We start from the raw sequence: 22,293 nt of genomic DNA on the forward strand, positions 1-22,293 counted from the left end.
CAGGTATCACTCTTCTGCTTGGCCGTCTAAGCTGCTCCCCAGCCCCCACCACCCACTATGCATTCTTACACAGACAAACACACACTTGGATACTGAGACTTTACAAGTGGGAATTTATTTGAGGAAATGGTCTTACCTTCCAGTCAAAATACAGGGGAGTGCTGGCGTTTAAAGCATCTACACCAGTAAACATATCCTTGCATGCTGATCTTTTATTGGCAGCCTCCTTCAGTCTTTTGAAGGAGGAATTTTTGTCTCCAGTCTCAGCCTCCTTCAGTCTTTTTGAAGGAGGAATTTTTGTCTCCAGTCTCAGCCTCCTTCAGTCTTTTGAAGGAGGAATTTTTGTTTTCAGTCTTATGGCAGTGCTTGTTGAAGGTGGTTGCCAAACATTTGAGGAGGAGGATTTGCCAATTATTATGGTGCTATCAGCACAGCCACACCACATCTGCAGGGATGTTGCTCTGGACATGAAGAAGGACACGGGTTACAAGATAACAAAAAGAACCTTGTTAGAGATGATCCATTGGAGGTGGGGTATTCGATTAGCAGCTTTCAATCCCTCCATGGCAAGTCCAGGAAGCAGCATCTATTCAGGCCTTCCTCTTGCCTGGCTAAATGAGATGGCCAGAAGAGTTAAGGAAGGATGCCTGTGGTCCCCCCACCATATTTCATGGAATCAAGGGAATCCCTAGGGACTCATACCCTCTTCAGCCATGCATCCCTTTCTGCAGGAACTCTGGGTGCTGAGCCTCAGTCAGGAATGCCATTATGCCTAGTGACTGAGCAGTCTCCTTCACCCTTCAGGTTGCGTATCCTAATGTTCCAATTTTTCCTTCTCACAGGAAGTAACTCTGGTTTTGCCTGGATTGGGAGGTTTCCAGTTTTGAGCTCTGCTATTCAACCTATCCTGTGCTTACAGAGCTTTTACCAGTGTGATTGGAGTAATTGCTGCTTGCCTCTATCCTTTGTTGCCTGGTTGATACAGAGTTAGTGGCCTCAAAGAGTCCCTCTTGCAAGATCTGTCCTGCTGCTGGTCCACATTGACCCAGCAAGAACTTGTTTCAAACATAGAAAAATCAGAAGTAATTTCTTCTCAGGATTTCATTTGCATGGGGATGAATTTCCTCACCAGTGTTTGGCAAGTTTGTGGTATACTGGACATGACAGACAGAATGAATCTTGACTCTTCAGTAGCACTTCAGGCCAAGACCTTGTTGTCAGCTCACCTATATCTTTCCATCCTGGGGTCTTTGAACTCCACAGTGGACCTGGCTCACTTAGGAAGTCTGTGCTTGTACACTCTCCAGTTTATTCTTCTGGCAAACTGGAAACCACACAAGCATCTCCCCCATCAGATGCCACTGGGTCAGATTTTCATCACTGTTTAAGTTAGTGGGCTAATCATATTTGGTTTCTGGTCTGAGTCCCAATCCATGTCCATGACAACTCCCATTTGTACATGGAAATTTCAGAATTGGCTTTAGTGCTTACACTTTGAGCCAGAACTGGGTGATTACAAAGGGTTTGTGATCCTGAGAAGAAGTTACTTTTTACATAAGCAATATGGAAATGAGGTTCTTTGTGATGGTCTCCTCAAGCAACTTAATAGTAGTAGCATAACTTGGGGAACAGGAAGGTACACATTCTCCTTCTCTTTGATTATAGGTTTAGAACCTCTTTCACTGGATAGCCTCAGAGGAGATAAACCTTCATGTTTGTTATATTTCAGGCAAGAAAAATATTTTGGTGAACAATCTAGGAGAGACAAGTGAGACTTCATGGAAAGGTCTCTGCATCAATCCATAGCAGAGTTCCTGATTAGACTATGGGAAGGGAAGGGGTGGGGTGGGGTAGACACTCATCGTGGACTTACTTAAAATGAGACTGAGCAACAGGCATCCCTTTTATGTCTCCCCAGTCCAAGATCAGAGGGCCTGGGCACTGGTCATCTTCATTTTGTAAGGTGGGATCATGATTTTTGCTTATGCCTTCCCACCTACAGAATGATTCTGCAAGCTAGCCACATATTCAGTACCTCCACTATTCAGTTCATTATATGACCATGGCATTCGTGATTTATTCGATCTAATTGACTTGTTGGTAGATTAGCCAAGGACATCACATCTAAACCAAAATGTCCATTATGTACACTTTTACAGTAACTCAAACAAAGGCATTTAATCCAAACAATTAAGAACTCAACATCCCCTACATGCTAGGCTTGCTAAACAGCTAAAAGTTATTATACTCTTAATGCCGTGCCTCATTCAGCTTGATTGTTCCATATGCTGGAGCTCTTTTACAGTTTCAGTACAGCTTCCCTAGGGTTGTAGTGATATTATTCCCCATGGTTACGTATTTGAGCATCAAGAAAATTTGATAATAGAACCAGTCATGCTACTTGGAGAAGTTCATGAGATGCATTTGTTGGAGCTGTAAATATGAAATGGTGTTTCTTTAAAAGTAAATGTTACTAATCATAGGTTCTGTCAGGAAATGTATTATTTAGGTAAATATGGTAGTTTAAAGAAATGCTTCCATAATATGAATTACAAACTTTGTATATGTGGTGAAAACACAAATATGAACATCAGAGCTCGAGATATTATACAATCAGATATGGAATTCACCAAAATACAAATATTTGGAAGCATGTACAATTTCAGTTGTTTCTCATTGAATCTTTACATCTTGTTACAAATCTGGAAGGGCATATAGTGTTCCTTTTGTCCACCCTTTTCTACATTTGTTGGTCAGATTGAATTTTCATTTAGATTACTGCATAGGGGAACTTAATATTCCATGTGCATATTTTTAGCTGCAGATAAATATTTTCTCCTAATTACATCCATAAATCAGAGCAGTTTGAAAAAGAGAAAAATATTTAAACATTTTGTATAATTAACACACTGCTTCAAGCTTTTTTAAAAAACTTACGCAGAAAATCCAAAGGTTTGAAGCCAATAACATTTTTAGAAATCTGATGTTATTTTAGATAATGTTTAAAAAATATACATTTCCTACTATTTCAGACTGTGATAGAGTCTTATACTTTCAAGTTTTCTTACACTAACCAAGGAGGGATTGACATATACAGGTAACAATTCATTGGTACTTTTATTTCTATTTGATCTTTATCATATCATGGAATACATTTAGTGTGCATTTGAATATGCAACCTGTGTTGTATGCAGTGTGTGGATAAGCAAATGCCAAAAGCCAAAACCATGACAATGACATGAGAACCAGGTGTACATTTCTCACTATACTGAGAGAAAGTATATTTCAGAATGGCAACCATGGGAGTAAGTACTTAGAACTGTAATTATTTGCAGTATTTTCACTAGTTTAACAGATAAAATTGTAAATATATGGAATCAGTGTTTTTTATGCAAATGCCTTGAATGGGTCCTTGCGTCAGCTAGATATTATGGTAAAAATGATTAAATTTCAGTTTTTTATGCAGGCTGCGTTGACAGATTTCTCCCATAATTTATGTTGTTATTTATTCTTTGCTCATCAAAATCCAATTTGCTATGCATGCTAATCCTCAACACCAATGTCATAACATTGGTAGCTAATCAGAATACACCTCTCCCTTGATAACTTATGCACAATGGGGTCCAAAAACATTGACTGCACTGCAGGTGAGGGCATGAGTTAATGAGGGAGCTCCAGATATTTAGAAGGGGATGCTGTCTGTGTTAGACATTGAGGGTGGGTGGGTGGTACTGTTTAATGTCAGATTTTTTGTTTTATGATCAGGCTGGGAATAAATGTCAATTAAAAGCTTTTTCTGATGAAGTTGTTTGCTCTTTTGTATATATTACCTTTATTTTCAATATACATGCACCCAACTTCTGAAAGATGGTTAACATTTTTCTTGAAACTTCAACAACCTTAACATATGTGAAAACATTGTGTATTATGTCACTGCTTTTTGTTGTTGCTGATTCACAGTGAAACAAGATTTCTTTTTTTAAAACTTTAGAGACATTTATTTTGTAAAACATTCATCAATGTTGAAACTTTATTTTTTTTAATTGTTCTATATGTAAATTATTTATGCTCTGATTTCATAGCAGATAATAGTGATTTTTTTTACATTCTTCAGAAAATCTATGACTGCATAATTAATTCCAGAATTTTTAGTTAAATACAAACAGTGGAATTCACTTCTCCTAAATGAACTGAATATGTGAAATAAAGCTTTTTATTTACCAAATACTCTTCCTATTTGGGTGCCTTGCTATCTTTGAACAAATTTGCATATGATTAGACTAATTTTAAGTAGTTTTAACTATTTATTTACTTCATAATATATATAAGAGTGTTTGGCTTATCAGTGGAAATTAGTTGACCTGACACAATTGTGACAGCTAGCTCTTGTGTAGGATAGATTTGCATGCCTTTTAGCTTTTCTTTATCCAACCCTCTTTATTTGTTTTTATTCAGAAAACGTAATTAACATGATAATATAAAGCAGGTCTGCTTTTAATTGAGTGTATCAATACAACAGTTTCTTCTGCAAGATCAGAGTACAGTTGGCACTTAATTAGGTTCTCAGAGATGCAATTGTGGACATAGTTGTGATTGTAGATTTACATATGGTATTTTGAAACAGTGAGATAAACAAAACAAACAAAACATTCCTAGATGGGTGTATGTTTGACAAAATCCTAAAACTGTACAATATTTCTGCATCTTCAAGACTGCAAAAAATATCAGTACAGTATAGAACAACTTTTGTTGTTGACAGAAACATCTAACACATGCAGATTTAATAGGTTCCCATTTGAGCTCTTCCTTAACAAAAGAAAATGAAAACAGTGTTCTATGTTCACCCCGTATGTCCACTGTAGTAATATGGGCCTAAAAAATCAACTACATTGTGTCACAAAAGGATGTTTTCCCTCTATTAAAATAACTCATGTTTAATGAAAGCTGTAAATTGTATTGCTTTTGGCTTTTTGTTTTTAAGGGCTGTCCCATTTAAACATACATGGCACCATGAGAAAATACATGCATGGGTACTTTGGTTTCACATTGTTCATATTAAAATAATAAGAAAATTCTTAATTGCATCTATGGGCGAGTACCCTACAGTAAAAGTGCCTTCATTGGGTCCCATTCTTGTTTTGGGGCAGTCTTTGCATAAAATCTGAAAGCCTCTTTTAAAATATCCTGATGTCCCTGGAGTCCTGTTTGTTCATTTGCTTGGGCACATACATGCACACATGAATTTATTTAAATTCTTATGTATGGCCTCCATATTAATGCAGATATGAAACATTTTGGACATTTTTTACACCTAAAATTTGCTGTTTTTCCTGTTTTATAAAATGCATTGTACATCTTTTCAAGGTTTTGTTATATGTTTGCATGGTTTATGAGAATACAATGTTACTGTGTCAACTTCAAATTCATTGCTATATGACCTTGTTTATTTCAAAGGTTTGGGAATACAAACTACATGCTGTCAAGCAAAATTGCTGTTTTTGAATATTCATAATATGACTTCTTTACTTTCCTTGTTATTTAATACTACATTTAAAACCTCATGGAAATAAAAATGCAATAATAAGGCACAGATTTCTCTAGAATCATTTCCTGATTATATTGACCAGAACTTAACAAGAACTTACAAGAACTTAAGAAATAAATACTATGACAAAAAGTGAAATTTTGAGTTCTAACTGATTACACACCACAGTAAAGTTGTTGATGTTAAAATAATGGGGTGGGCGAGCATTGTGCACCAGAACAAATTTGTTTCTATTGTCATAATGTTTTTTTCATTCCATCCATTCTGGAGACCCATTTGATATCAAATTGAAAAAAACAGTGCCTGTTCTCTCATTGTCTTGACAATAAATGTATCATAAAATTGATATACTTTGTTAGTGAAGTTATTAAACCATGCTGTATATTTTGAACAAGTGCCTGTATACATTACAGTTATGGTATTATCTTTCTCTCCCTTTATCTCACAAAAAATCAATAACTGTATCTAATTATAGGATCAATCAACATCATAAAAAATAAATTTTTCAAATTGTTAATAACATTGATTATGCATTTCCTCTGAACAATGCATAAACCAAATAGCTTTTATTGCTGACATTCTGAATGTTTGTAATTCTTTTGTATATTCACAGTACATGTACCAACTTTCGGCTGTTATTAATGTACAAAGTGTATGAAATGCATTTTTGTGAAGAAAATGATAAAGAAATACATAAATTGTCATTTCTGGGGAAATTATGGCAAGATTTTTGCCAGAAAAGCCATGCTAAACAAAAACATGAACTAAATATTTTAAATAAAAATAAAATAGGTGTGAGAGGTAATCAAGAAAACCTAATATGAATATACACATCATTTAACAATGTTGCAAAACATTTTTTTTATCTTCATCTTACCATTGGCTATTATGCATATTGCATGTAAATACACAGTTTATGATGTATATGTTTCAGCAGTATGTGTGATAGGATCTTTCTTGCCAATATACCTATAATCCACACATATGGAGAAAACCACTTGTTTTTTAATGATTGATTTCTTTTATAAAAAGTGGTCCTGGATAAAATGAAATTCATATTTTATGAAACGAGAAGTGCATCTTTTATCTGTATAACTCTCATCTGGATTGGATTAAGGGCCAAATTGACCTTTAGAGTATCTACCATATTAACAGAAAGCATCCTTGCCATGAAGACTTGTTGTTCATGCTGTTATGCATATCTGTTTTTTTGGTAACTCCTTGTACATGACTATTTTAATTATGTGTAATTTTTGTCCATAACTGTAAATTGTAATGATCAACTATAATCAAAATATTAGATGGCTAATTATTGTACATGATTATAAAATTCTATTTCGAGATATTTTAATATTGTAGATTGCACAGGGTCTAAATAGGTGTTTGCAGTCATTAATAATAAATCGTGTTTACAAGTTTGTGGTTGTTTCCCATTGCATAGGTTGGTCAGGTGGGTTCTTAGAAGAATTAAGTTATTTCCCATTTGATGAGTTCTTTTATGATGTGAGATGTTTGCAAAATGTCATGTAGTGATCAGGATCTAAATGCATTTTCACCACTCATGTTTATATATAAGTAGGTAGGACTGGACAAATTTGTCATTCTTATTTCTTATATTATTGTTGTAACATCATTCTGCAGGTGTATATAATGTTGAGTTTAGATGTTATTTGAGGGAATATTTGTTTGGATTGTTCATTGGAATTACAAAGTGCTCATTGGATTACAATTTAATTCTTGGACAATTGTGAATTTAAAGGAATTCTGGACATTGCTGTTGTGATATGTCAGGACTGTTGGCAGACCAGTACATTTGAGAATCTGAAATTATTTGGAACACTCCGTTCCTTTAGATTTGAAAAGATCTTTATAGAAATATTTTGGATTCAATTCATAATACTGTAAGTTCCTCTTAAAGTTTCATTTCATATCTCTAATAATTAAATTATTTGTCAAGTTTTACAAAACGTTTTGGTTTTGCTTCTTTATGTTGCTTAGCTTATGACCATAGAGTCATAACAATACATATGACTCCAGTCTGCCATCAAATATTACTGCTTGTGAAAACCAATAATCACATTAAACATACCAAGCTATGTATCTCTCATATTATAATATACTGTTGGTTACCTAGTCATGTTGGAATTAAAGGTAATGAAACAGAACTGTGCTACCCAATAGGCCCATCTTTACAACCATTTGATTTTAAGATACCATACACTGATTTTAAACCATGGAATCAAAATATCCTATTTTGTAAGTGCAGGCATCATGGAATGGTGCTGTGCAATAACAAGATCCTTGTGGTCAAACCCTCCTTATAAATGTGGCCCTTCTTTTCTACGCAGCCATCCATAAAAGATAAGTTAGTCATGGCACAAATTAGAACAGCTCATAGTTATACAGTGGGACCCATTATAATGTGAATTCGGATATAACCTGAACATGGTGTTGCTTCGGAAATTTCTTGTACATGTAATTTTCTTGAACATGAAAAAAAAAAAAAAAAAAATTTCTTCTTAAAAGTGCAAAAAAAATGATTTCTTAAATGTTTATTAAGAGATCGTGCTGGGCTTCACCAGTGTCACAAATTGCAATATTTTTTCCCTTATTGGCAACAAATTATACCATCTGGCAATTTTGTTTTTGCAACATTGTTGGTCGTTTAAACTTATATATTGGATTTTAGTGGAGAAATTCAGAGGCCCCATGACAAACCATGTTATCAGTATCATAATCCTCTTATGCTGACATCTGACCTGATCACTATATGCTGTGATACAATCCAGTAGTCATGCTACTGGGACTAGTTACAATCTTCATTTAATCCAAAGCACATAGTTTGTGCCCACTTTTATTACCCCCAACCCTACCATCCTGGGCCATTTTTTGTGTGTGTACATGCATCATTTTCTTCAGCTAACTGACTTGGTTGGTTATAAGATGGTTCAGTCTGTAACATTGTCGGGTTCTGTGGACCCTGGCCACCATGTTATAGTGGAGTCACACTGTATAACCCACTCCTACATATTAAAGCGTTGTTGTTGTTGTGGGGTTTAATGCCATTTTTCAGCACACGATAGGCTATGCATGGCAGCCAGTATTAATGGTGGAAGAAGAACCTGGGAAAAAGCCCCGAGAAGAACCACCAACCCACGAGAAGCTACTGGCAAGCTTTCTCACATACTCGCTTTGGCCAAATCCTAGACTCGAACACACGCAGATAGAGGTGAGATGGCAGTGATCCGTAATGGAGAGCGCTTTAGACCACCCCATATTAAAGGGTGGAGCTCCATCTGAATGCATTTCTTGCATCAAACCTTTTATCATGAAGCACTTACAGATATATTCTTTTTATCTCCAGCCTAAGTGTGATTGTTACTTCATGAAGTTTTTTGATACAGTAAATGTGACTTATGTTTTAAATTTCTTGAAGGAAGTTAACATTTATTTAAGTATAGCTTGTGTACTGCCTATTTTTGATCAACATGTGAATAGTCAACCACTCTAAATTATCTTTTATTATCTAATTACACTTTATACACATCATTTACATTCCTCATTGATCTGGAACCTTCATATATTATCCTCACCTTCACATTGTTTTGATTTGTTCTTTTATTGATTGTTTGATAATGAACCACTTATCATGCATAAATCAATCTTAGAGTGCTGGTGTGTAATAAATCCACAATCTATCAGTTGCATGTGGCTTTTTTGTGGCTCTGTATAACCTTACAGTGCTGGTGCGTAATAAATCCATAATCTATAAGTTGCTTGTGGCTTTTTTGTGGCTCTATATAACCTTACAGTGCTGGTGCGTAATAAATCCACAATCTGTCAATTGCTTGTGGCTTGGCAAATTTTTGCAGGAAGTGTCACAGCTTTGAATGCCTTTCAGATTTTTACAAAAATTGCCAATCCTCTTTAAAATTTGGCTGCTAATACTAATAGTCAACAAACATCTACATAACTTTAACTAAAATAAAAAATGATGAACAGAATCAATATGACCAACTTTTTCATTTGTATTGTTGAAGAAGAAAGTGTCGATGCACTTTTTATTTAAATGAAGAAAGATTAAAAAAATTTATGTTTGTGAATGTTCTTTTCAGTTATGTAAATAGTCACTGCTCTTAGTTGTTTGCTGTTGTTTTTGAAAGATATTAGCTCATGCAATATGCATATTTGTTATTTAATTTGAATTGAACCTAAGGAAGGTAATAATTTGTATTTTTGTTTCTCTTCAGTGTATCATGAGCAGTTGTTGTTCAACTAAGGGCAATACAAGTTATTGCACATTGATGTTTGTCTAATCAGTTAGCATGCACAGAAAAACATGTAGCTTGTCCTTGTCAGCCAATTCTCATAAGACCAACTGACCAGCTTTTAAAAATCAATCATTTTTCTTTGAAAAACAATAAACTCTATCTCCCAAGTCCACCTTAAAGTGGTGTGAGATATTATGTGCATGTACCTGCCAAAACCTTACAGGCAGTGTTGAAGTGGGTAGGTGGCTGTTTGAGATTTGATTATGTTTTTATGGAAAATGAATGGAATTTCAAATTTAAGTAAAACAAAATGTTTTCTGTGATGCATTTAATACACTAAAAAAAATAGCTTGTAGACTTAACATTGTCATGATATCACCACCACATACACAGAAACACACACACACACACACATACAGTCACAACCACAAAGATGTTACCGTATATACTCGTGTATAAGCCCATTCGCATAAAAGCCAACCCCCAAACTGAACAGGTATAAACACTAAAAAGTGCGTGACCCACATATAAGCCAACTTAGAACTCCAAGACATCTCAAGATGCATGAGGTAAGTTCTAAATGTATTTATTTGGGCAAATGTGTATTTAAAAAAATTACATCTATACTTATCTCGAGGTTGGCGTGCATGATTATTTAAAAGAAATGGTATAACCTTGTTTGAAAAGTAATTTATTTAATTTTCTGTTTTCTTATTGTTTCTGCCAAATTTAGATTGTGTATAATTATCAAAACATGTATTCTGAATTAGTTTTTTGAGGACACATCTGCTGTGTGGTATGTATTTTTATTCCTTCTTTTAATTTAACGATGGTAATTAACATTGGTATATACGGTATAAAAATGCTAGTTGTTGTTGTTGTAGGGTTTAAAGCCATTTTCAGCACATGTTAGGCTATATATGGCAGTCCTTAATAGCTGTTTCATTTACATTGAATCAAGCACTCAGGAGTTACTCATTTTCAATGACTTAAGCGATCCTACAAATTGAGGTAATATTTTTAAAAAGGTACACACGTTTATTTGTACAAGGCACATAACCATCATAATTTACATGTTCACGAAGATTGGTAATAATAAAGGCTCAAATTCTCATAGAGATCAACTAAGATCAACATCAGTCAATTTTAGTTTTGTGTTTTAGCTGAACAAACATAACTCGTAAAGGAGTATGATATTTTCGTCTTAATCTTTGGCTATATTTAGGCTGTCGTACATCACCTCATATCAATTTCGACGTAAAATTTATGAAGGAATCGATTCGAGAAGGAATATCTGAAAAGACGCTGTGTAAAATGTGCAATATTATCAAAATATCATTTTGTGTACCCTTTTCCTTCATCTTCAGGTATTAGTAAAAATATTTGTAAAAATAATTATATGACGAATTGGTGGTTAAGCTTGAACACAAGATAACGACTCCTATGCTTCAAATCAAAAGTATTAGTAAAGTTCATATTGTGTCACTAAGAAAGAGAATATTAAAGGAATAAATGTGCCACGGTTAGATTAATTAGATCTCTCCATGTGAGGCCATTTGGTTTGATCATGTGACAATATGGCATCGACGTTCACCTGACTTAGTATAGCGGAGTACAGTGCAGGGAACCAGACTAGGAAAAATGCAAGCTAGTGGCCTGAATCCTGTCTGGGCTGTAACTTAGGAAATGCTTAGGATATTGCAGTTCAACAGTAGTATGATGTATATGATGATACGATGTGTTGCAAACCACAACCATGCCCCCTGCTCCAATGTCAAGGTCACAGCAGTGGAAAATGTAAATCAGTGACTTGCATCACTATCTAGAGTATAAACTTTGAACCACTGAAAATGTTTGTAAGAAACTTTATTATTTTGTATATTATGAGGAGATGCAGTGGCATATATCGCAGCCATGCTATATGTCTGAAAGTCAGGGTCACCTTGCATTTATTTCAGGGTCACCTAAAAGGAAAAAATTATTAGTGACTTTTTTTATGTCAAGTCTGTAGTGATGTTTTAACCATTGGTATTATCATCATTGTGGAAATTAATCTCAGTAATATTTATTTGTCCAGGCTGTTTCATTCATTAAAGATATATGTATATTTGTGGTGGTCTGTTTTCAGGAATGATAAGAAGGTCACTTCTGCATACACAGCATCAGAAACCAAGAAGGCAACCATCCGTCTGCTTAGAACAATTGTGATTTTAACACAGACCCTCAAATCTCTTCCTGACGATGTAATGATGACTATGAAGCTGCTCTACCATGATGAAGGTAATATAGCATACATAATGACAATGCAGGATAGGAAGTATTGGAATTTTGTTGAAGTTTGTAAATATAACTTAGAAATTTAATACATAATGTGATTAAATTGTAATGTAGTTTTCCTGTGGCATGAGCAACATACTATTTTGTGCTCTACATTATAGATAGGTCAGTCTTTCTTGGTGCTAAGTAAATTACTTGTTTGGAGTGACAGGTATCGAAAATGGAGTCAACAACAATTCTTTATCAGTATCCATCATTAGATAGGATCTTGATAATTTAAACTAGATGTAGTTGTGTATATTAGCATATTTGGGACACCTGCCTGATGACCATGAATTATGAATATGATTGGATAGGGTTTCTCAAATTTGTTTAATGTGATATATACCAGAAAAGACAACAACAACAAAAAAATTCCAAAATATTTTTGATTTAGAAAAAGGCATAATTATGATGAAATATTTGTTGAAGCTTTAGGCTTTGCAAAATCTTGGCTCTTCTCCAGTGACTCCACCTGATTACGAGCCCCCTGGATTCAAGGCAGCAGAGACAGACAGCTTTATTTTTGAAGAGGAGCCTATGAATATTAAAGTTGGAGATGTTGCTACAGTAAGTGTTTGTGTTTTCTGAGTGGGCAGACCTGAAAACCCTTATGATTTGACTGTAAGCCTTGTTGAAATGACCCATAAATTACAGACTTCTTGAATAATAGCCAAATATATGAGTATTGTAGTAAAATCTGGATATTGGTTTGTCCAGGTTTGATCTGGATCTGGGCTTCATATTGGATTCATTGGAGTTATCAGGGAACCAGACTAACTTTGCAGTATTATCTCAGACACTAGAATTTAACCATGTGTTTCATGCAAATGTCATTCAACAAATGAATACATGATGAAGGCATAATGGACTCTCAGCCTTTTAAAATGTTCAAACAATCAGTGCAGAAATATAAAACAATATTCAGATTCTTGGAAAATAAGAAGGAAAGGCAACAGTCGTGTTTATTGTACATAATGTGTTGGTTTAAGAATGTATCGTAGCAGGAGATATAATTGTCATTACCATGTAAAATTAAGAAGAACCCCAATGATTACATCAGGCTGAGAGATCTGGTAAGAAGCCATTGAGTTCCATGGGGATTTGGAATGTTTGCTTTCACTGCATCAGATCACCCCTTTCAAAAGTGATATTTTCCAAGTCAAAAATCACAGTACATATTTTTTTTTACACCTTACTGAAAATTAGTCTAATATATGCAAAATATTTGCTGCTATATTAGGAAGGTATTATTTGGGTTGATAGGTCTGGGAAGGGGATTTTATTAGATACCATCATTTGATGTTTTTAATGCAAGCACTTCATCCTAGTTTTGCTTTAGTTTATGTTGTAGAGTGTTTCTCAGAAGTAATATATAGAATACATTTTTGTACACAGAAATATATTTCATCCTAAGAGCACAAATGCAGATTTTTTTATATCCCAACTAATTTCAATGGGAAGATCTTGATCTGCCACTCTACATCTGTGGACCTCTCTAGTCTAAAAGGACCTAATAAATAAGGCATTGGATATGTCATCTTCAGATGTGTTACACAATCATAATATCTGTGGAAAACTACTACTACCTCAAAGATCTTGCCCTCCCAGATAATTTTTTTAAGCTAAAAACAGAAAGTTATCTGACCACCTAGGGTGACTGTTAGATAGGGTGATCTCCCCTTGATACCAGAATTGGCACCAAATCGACTGAATTGTTCAGTTACTACTTACGTTTGTCCCAAGTAGCACACTCTCTGCAGGGAGACCTCACAAAATCCACGCAGTCATTTTATATTTTCTACCTTAAAAGTTGGAGGAGTTTCATCTTCAAAGGGAAGTATACTCCATCTATTAATTTATAACATACCTGTCAACTTTCACTCTGGGAGGGGGGGAAAAAACTCCCGATTTTTGGGTTCACTCCACGCCAACCTCCCAATTTCATAATATCTTCCAACTTTTGGAGAGAAATCTGGATTATTACATTATGTCTTCAATTTTCATTTCTTCTAAACAAGGAAAGTCCTACATGTTCTGTTGTATCACCTGTGAATTATTGTTGTGATGAAATAATTACTTTACTATGAAGAATTCGCTTCTTCACTAAATAGAATGTTACGTTAAACATAATTCACATAAATTAATGATTTTTTTTACCTCTGCAATAATACAAATAAAATAAACCAGAAAAAAAAAATAAACCACAGCAATAAAATCATCTACAATTAATTTCAATCCCAAGAATGCTGTAACTCCATATGCTATAATGCCATTCCCATGAAAGAAACTTACATGAGTGAACACCTAGCATTTTTGGGGCCCCGAGTGGTCTAAAACACTGTCCATTACAGATCACTGCCATCTCACCTCTATGTTGGTTCGAGTCTCGGATTCAGCCAATGTGGGTATGTGAGAAAGCTTGCCAGTAGCTTCTCAAGGGTTAGTGGTTCTTTCCGGGTTTCTGGGTTCTTCCTCCACCATTAATACTGGTTGCCATGTATAGCCTATCGTGTGCTGAAAAATGGCGGTAAACCCTACAACAACAACAACTAGCATTTTTATACCATATATACCAGTGTTAATTACCATTGTTAAATAAAGAAGGAATGAAAATACATACCACACAGCAAATGTGTCGTCAAAAAACTAATTCGGAATACATGTTTTATAATAAACAATACTAAATGCTTTACGAGTTGACAGTAAGGGAATAAGGTCGGATATACAAACTGTGGAAAATAGCTGCCATGTGTGGTACCATGAGGCTGGCTATTTTGGTACCTTTGTTCTGGTATATTTACTGGTCAAAATTCCCTCTTATCACAAGCTATTTTCAGGGTTTTAATGATTAAGTGGCCTGTACTGCTGTTGCAAAATGAAAGACAAATTTGCCGACTATCAACATAGGAGACACTGAAACATCAAGCTTTCCATTGTATGGAAAGTTATGATGTTTGGTTAGGTAAAACACAAAACTAAAATTGGTTGATCTAGTTGATCTATTTGAGAAATTTAACCTTTATTATTACCACTGTTTGTGAACATGTAAATTATGATGGTTATATGCCATGTACAATTAAACGTGTGTACCTTTTTAAAAATATTACCTCAGTTTGTCGGAATGCTTATATCACTGAAAATGAGTAACTCATGAGCGCGTGATTCAACGTAAATGAAACAACTATTAAGGACTGGCTGAAATGTTATCTAGAAGAATGCTGGTTGATTGACACAATGAATAAAGCAAAATCTGTAGCAAATATGTTTGAGAATAAGTAAGGATTTAAGTGACGATATGCACACTTTGCACTGTGTAAGTACTGTAGATTATAGTTGAGCATGGTCTCCCTGGTAAACTCAGCCGGCCCACGAATTATGAAGTCTGTGTTTACCTTTATTTAACTTCGTGTTGGAGAAATCAGAAAATATGCACATGCAAATTAATAACAATATCAATCATGGTACTTTATAAAGTTTAATACTTGTCGGTTCATCAAAAGTTACTTTGTTTTTTACATGCCTATCTCTTAGAACAGCAAAAAATTATTGTTTCATATCACAAGATTTACAGCCATTACAGTAGTCAACGAAAAGACCTAAAAAAGTGGATAAGCCACCCCCCCCCCTCTTCCAGGCTTTTATTTTTTCCTGAATTATTCGGCTTATATGTAAGTATATATGGTAATGGGTGGAAATTCTATGGGTACTAAGACGAAGGCATAGAAACATATCTTGAGCAAACAACACATCATAAGCTTGTATGCAAGGGTTCAAGACTATATTATTTACCAGGGAGTGAGATAGAGAGAATTATTACTAGAGATAGAGAGAATGATTACATGAAGGTCCAATGTTGCATCCATTGTGTTCTGAAGCAGTAACTCTTAGTTTCCTTTCCTCAACTTGATGTATCCAATCCAATACTGAGTGCTGACAATACCACACTGCTGACTGACAAAGAAAAGGTGCTTCAGAGATGGGCTGAATGCTTCAACAACTTCTGCAGTCAACAATCATCTATCAGTAATGAGGAAATTGATCAAGTGGAAATCATCATATTGCTTGTTGATCCTCTAGCACTGACTGGAACTGAAAAAGAAATGAACATCTGTCAGATGGCAAAGCACCTGGTGCAGATGCTATGCCAGTAGAAGCCTACAAACCTGAAGGTTCACATTTGGCAGAGAATCTGACTGAAATCTTCCAGTCAATGTGGTCTCAAAGAAATATACCCCAGAAGTATAAGGATGTATCCATTGTTCACTTATACAAGTGGAGAGGCAACAGACAAGCATGTGATAATCATGGGGGCATCTCCTTGCTGTCAGTACCCAGTAGAATCCTCATCTGAATTCTGCTTAATCATCTTATGCATCACATTGGTTATGGTCTTCTGCCTGAGAGTCATTGTGGCTTTAGGAAAGGGTGAGGGACCACAAACATGACGTCTGCAGCTCATCAACACTAGGAGAAATGCCATAAACAGAACTACGACCTTTTTACAACAGTCATCAAAGTGACAAAGCCTTTGACAGTTAGGCATGGTGGCTTTGGAAGGTCATAGCAAAATTTAGTTGCCCACTGAAATTCATCATAATGGTTTATCAATTCATGATGGCATGCACACTCTTGTCATGGACAATGGTGTGTCAACTGAACCTTACCCAGTCACCAGTGGAGTCAAGCACTCAGTGCTTGACTCCACTGGTGACTGGGTAAGGGCAACTAAATTTTGCTATGAGTGTTATTGGATTTTGGAACAATTATGTCGCACATGTTTATCTACGTTTGATTACATTTATGGGGTTTAATCAGAATGTTTACTACAGTTTGCACACATCTCGGCGGGATTTCACAACATTATATCTGATTGATTATTTCACACTGGTAAACTTGGATTTGTTTAGACGATCTGTCACTGACATACATTTTTGAGCTCATGTTGGAGCACCAACAGCAGCAGCTACTGGTTACAGAGCAATTGCTCTAATATTATCAGACAAAACAATAAAGCTCAAAGGTGTTAGACAAATGAGGGTCATTGATTCAATGACCCTCATTTGTCTAACACCTTCGAGTAATTGTATATGATGTTGTATAAAATGTAATGTCAGCACGTCAGTGTTACCCTAACACCTGGTAAAATGAAAAAGATACAATTAGCATCGGAAAAGAATTGTGGAACAAGAATAGTATTAAAATCAACAGTGTTGCAATGCCCAAAATTATAGTTGACCGAATGTCAAATGAAACAGTTTAATGGTACAAAGACTGGTATAAAACTTGATATTTCTGCAAGTGTGTTCACCGATGCAATAAGATTAGTGGTATATTCCCACTTCTTGCAGCTATACCAGCTTTGATTGCCACTGCATTTCCTGCTGTTGCCAAATTAGTTGCACTGGAACCACTGCTGGAATGGCATTGAAAAAGCAACAAAGCAGACCCATCATCATCATTGACAATATTGTGTATCAGTGCCTGCAGTAGTCCTTGGAGCAACAGAGTTAATCAGTACATTATTGTCTATGTATATGATAGCACCTGCAGTTGGAATTGGCATTTTTATATTTGTGAGCTTTGCTGGAATTTTTTATATTATCGTGACAAAACTATCAACATGTGCAAGTAATAAATTACATAAACACACAGAAATTCTGTTGTTGGCAACAAACACACATGCTGCTATATCATTGCTGGTATCATGGAAGCTGAATGACAGTGAAATGTCAGATGAGGAATTTATTGCAGTCGGTAACATTTATTGTGACATGTGCAATTCATTATCAAGGGCATCATCAGGTGCCCCACATCTAGAATCCATATAAATATAAAAATGACCACAGAAAACAGCTACATGGCTGCAGCAGATAATTGCTAACACAATGCCGCTGCCAACTATGATGATATCAGCAATGTCATCACAGCCAGAATTCAGATTCAGCTTCCCTACCCATACAAAGGCACCTAATGGTCACTTGAGATTGCACTGTCACAATTGCAAGCTTGTTATAGTTGGCCAGACATCAAAGCAAACTCATTTGGTGGATTATCTTCAAACAATTTGCTGGTTTTTGCATGTAAAAATAAAGATAATGGTGGATCTGGCCAGCCCTTTCCCTACTGGAACATGTCAGCATTCCAACAGGATGATATTGAATGGAGCAAATCAATGATGAACTTAAGTGTAGAATTAAATCTTTTACTGGAAAAGAATCAAACATCACTATCATGGTACATGAGCCAGTGTTGAGTGCAGCCATTGAAATATCAACACCCAATTAAGCTGTTGACATTCATCGGTCATTGATCAAAATGTGTTGAGATGGCCTCTGCTAGTGCCGATTTATTTTGGACCCTGACGATCACAACCACAATGATCTGATTATTTATCAGACGAACATAAATTTGTCAAGCTTCCGGAGTATGGGGGACGCTTTGAATAGCGAATATGGAAACCCCCCTCCACCACTAGAGATGATCAAATTATCATACATCACGTCTATTGTTAGGCAACAGCAGTCACAGGACTATAATGGTGCAGTGATGGCAGAACCAATAATAAAGATGATACAAATACAGTTTGTTTCTAGAGAAGGAAATCTTGCCAATGCAATAGCGCAGGAATATAAAAATACACAACGCAATTTAAACAAAAATCTTTAAAAAAATCATTGCGACATTACGACATCTGATCGCAGTGTTATCAGATGCAGAATTGTATGGAAAATCCGCAATAGAACATGCTATCAGATGTGGTAGTGTAATTGCAACTGTTGCTGAAAATTAAAAGTTATTTCTTGAGTGCCATAAAATCATCGAAAGCTCATTTGCATACTTTCAAATTGCCTGGGTTGGATATCTATAAAATGCAGCTGGATCTCAATGACATAGTTGGCGAATGTTTTCCAACGATCAGTGGTTCCTGGAGGGCAATAAAACTCCCATCAGATATTCCCAAACGCAACAGTGATCCAGATTTTGGCAGTCATATGTTGCCATGTTTAGTTAATATTACATCAACGATTTCTGTAAATCAGATCTGTGATGCTTTAGATGTAGTTGTGGAAGTGGGGGTCAGGATGAAATGGACCCCATTGATCCACTAAATGGCGGATCTCACCAAGCACAGCAAGGATATGTTCTTTATAGCTTTTCTTCAGAGACACCCCCCCCCGGCCATTTGATTGTTTATTGCCTACTAATCTGTTTTATTTATGATGTCACAATCTGTTGTCATGAATATGCTTTCGCCTGACCTATCGAGATGGACATTTACTGGACATTGTTGGTGAAGAATTAACTATGAGGTTGTATGTCAGAGATTGACCCTGAGCGACACCAAAAAAATAAAAGATAGCACTTGAGTAGGCGACCACAGTTGCCAATTAGAGGTTGCCAGTAAAGAAAATGTTACATGAAATCTTTTTGGTCACTTTGGTCGCTTACAGCATACGTTAGTCTGTAAAAAAAATTCTTCTGTGAACTGTGGACATGGAATGTTTGCCCCAACCCAACACACTGCCAGAATAAACAGATATTTGGATTTGGCATCCTTAGATTCCTCCACAACTTTCCTTTGTTGTCTTGCACACACACCTACAACCGTTTTTGTTTCATATTCTTGAGACAGCACTGATCTAATTTCCTCAATAGCTCTTGCCAGTGGAACAAATTCAGCAGTTACACTATCATTACTGACCTATGCAAGGGACTTTTCCATTGTTGGAGTAATTTGATGAATCGATATTCTGCTACTAATGTATATCTACCTTCTTGCCTTTGCTCTTTTATCATTTCAAAATCATCATTGGTTTGTTCTGGATTAGCAAGTGAATCAATGAGTGTAATACCGTCCTGCTGTAATTTCTCAGTCACAGAAAATTGCATTCATATTTTCTTGGTTGATTATACAATAAATATAATTCTTTAATTAAGCGATTCATAAATCATCACAAGGAGACGGACACATTCAGGTGATGCCCATTAGTAGCATTTAAAGGGATTTAAAACAGGCTGCTAATATAATCTGATGATATTTCATATAATATTTTACGGTTAACAGGATCTATACTCATCAGTGTTAGTTTGTGCATGGACATCATCTCAGCCACAAACATTTTCATCCGCAGCGTGATTTGAACATATGATTGATTTGGTAATGCTTCACTTGGTGACCGTAGTAATTTCTGTGCCTTATAAATACATTGAGGGATTCAGCCATCAAGAGACTCCCCTGAATTTACTAATCACATCATGTTAACATTGGCCTCACTCGGTCACTCTGTAACATAACATGAGTTGTGTTTATATATATGAATAAGCATATACAATGAAATCAGCCTGTGCTGATTTTATAGTTATTAAAACAAAACCAAAAGTATGGTAATGCAGTTAGCCTTTTGATTTTCTCCTGGACAGCCTCACACAGACACACGGAAATCAAATGCCGCATTAGGTCCATTGTATCTAGCTAGAATGAAATGAGTCATTGCATTATTTTCTATATTTAGAGGTGTAGTATAACTCTGCAGCAGGCGCCTGTAACTGTTTCGGTACTGGATTGGTGCACGCAAAAAAATACGGTAGCGAATAAAAAATGCCATTTGTCCTGGCCTTGAGAAATGCTTATTTTTTTTTTTTACCTGTTAGAACAATCCCATAATAAAATATCCCCACTATGCCTCTACAATTTCCTCCTATATTTATTTACAAGCAGCACATTCACAAAGAACCCCCATTTCTTTGCGAATTCATATTACTCTTCACATTTGATTCAGTTGAAATCATGGAAATGATTTGGTTTATCATTGTTGATTTTATCATTGCTGATTTTATCATCAGTTATAATTTAGTTTTACTGAAAAATATGATTGCAGTTAGTTTCAACATGTAATATTTTTTCTGTTTAGATAATTTTTAGCGTCTTTGAAAGTGGCTGTGCCCTCTGTTCTTTTATCATAGTATTATTTTAGCACTCTGTAGTTTCTACCATCACATGGAACACAAAGTTCCGAATTACCTCAAACACCCACACCACATTTTATGCAAGGTTTTGGCCCTAAACTGCCTTTTCGGACAATTGCATAATATCTGCAATAATTGTAATAACAAGGTTTTCCACATGGGGTTGTCGATCTAACATCAGCCACTTGCAGCTGTTTTATAGTGTGCCTGTGACATCGTTATATAATAATCTAGGATTATCTTTAAATAGAAGAGATATTTGCCTTAATTATATAATGAGCAGGTGGAATATCTCTTTGGAATTCAGGGAGAAATATTTTCACCTAACTACAAGTAAGGTTCGATTTCCTTGATCAAAAGTTGCCCAAGAAAATTTTCAAAATCAGATTAGGGTCTTAGAAGCTGAGAAGGAGAAGCAAGGTTAACAATGCTTAAGGACACACGGTACTAATTATACGGAAGAACTGTGAACCAGTCTAGAAATGGGTGAAGAAATGATAGAGTATTTACAGGTTTGGTGGTCCATAATTGGTTAATAATGAAAATTAAAATTTTAGGAAAAATATCTTTTGAGAGCTTATCCTATATGTAATGTAAAAAAAATATTGACAAATTTCTACTGATTCAACTTTAGCATTTTTACAGGCTTGACTCAGGAGTACTCAATACTGAAAGTAGCACCTGATTCATTTGGTGCAGAATCAATAACACGTGTTTCATGCACATGTATGTAAACAAATTGCCGCGGGTCATATGGTGTTCTCCACACATAAGCTTGCACCAAGGTTAGATGTGCACGAAAAATTATAGGTGTCATTATCAGCACCCATAAATTTTAAGTTATTGAATTTTGAATATGACAGTGTTTCCATATGTTTACCATTGGAGTGGAATTAGTACCGTGAGTCCTATATGCGACCTATACCATAATAGGAGTTTGTTGTTTCCATGGTTACCACATGCATCCAGGGTATCAATTTGGTGGTTTTTACATATGACAGTGATAATGGAGTCTTTTTATCATGGTTTGCATGTGATTTTGGAGAAAAATTCTATACAAAAGACAGATGGGGATGGTTTTATACACTGGAGAGTGGAAGTATATAGCTCAGGCCATAGGGAAAAGAGCACAGTATGGCCTGATGGCAGAATTTCATATGATGGTACCCATAGATTGGCCTGTATGGTTAA

At 35.5% G+C, this 22,293-nt stretch overlaps 1 protein-coding gene across 1 annotated transcript in view; it reads left to right on the forward strand.

Annotated features, from left to right (window-relative positions):
- LOC149787820 (uncharacterized) overlaps nt 1–22,293 on the forward strand; it is a 199,429-nt gene that overhangs the window by 98,948 nt on the left and 78,188 nt on the right. Inside the window, exons 7-9 of the mRNA XM_089974041.1 lie at nt 3,033–3,097; nt 11,945–12,096; nt 12,599–12,702. Of these exons, the coding sequence (XP_089830167.1) occupies nt 3,033–3,097; nt 11,945–12,096; nt 12,599–12,702 (321 nt within the window). The remainder of the gene's footprint in view (nt 1–3,032; nt 3,098–11,944; nt 12,097–12,598; nt 12,703–22,293) is intronic.

The sequence above is a fragment of the Sinohyriopsis cumingii genome, chromosome 11 (genome assembly GCF_028554795.1).
Source record: "Sinohyriopsis cumingii isolate HCF-2022 chromosome 11, ASM2855479v2, whole genome shotgun sequence".
Taxonomy (NCBI): domain Eukaryota; kingdom Metazoa; phylum Mollusca; class Bivalvia; order Unionida; family Unionidae; genus Sinohyriopsis; species Sinohyriopsis cumingii.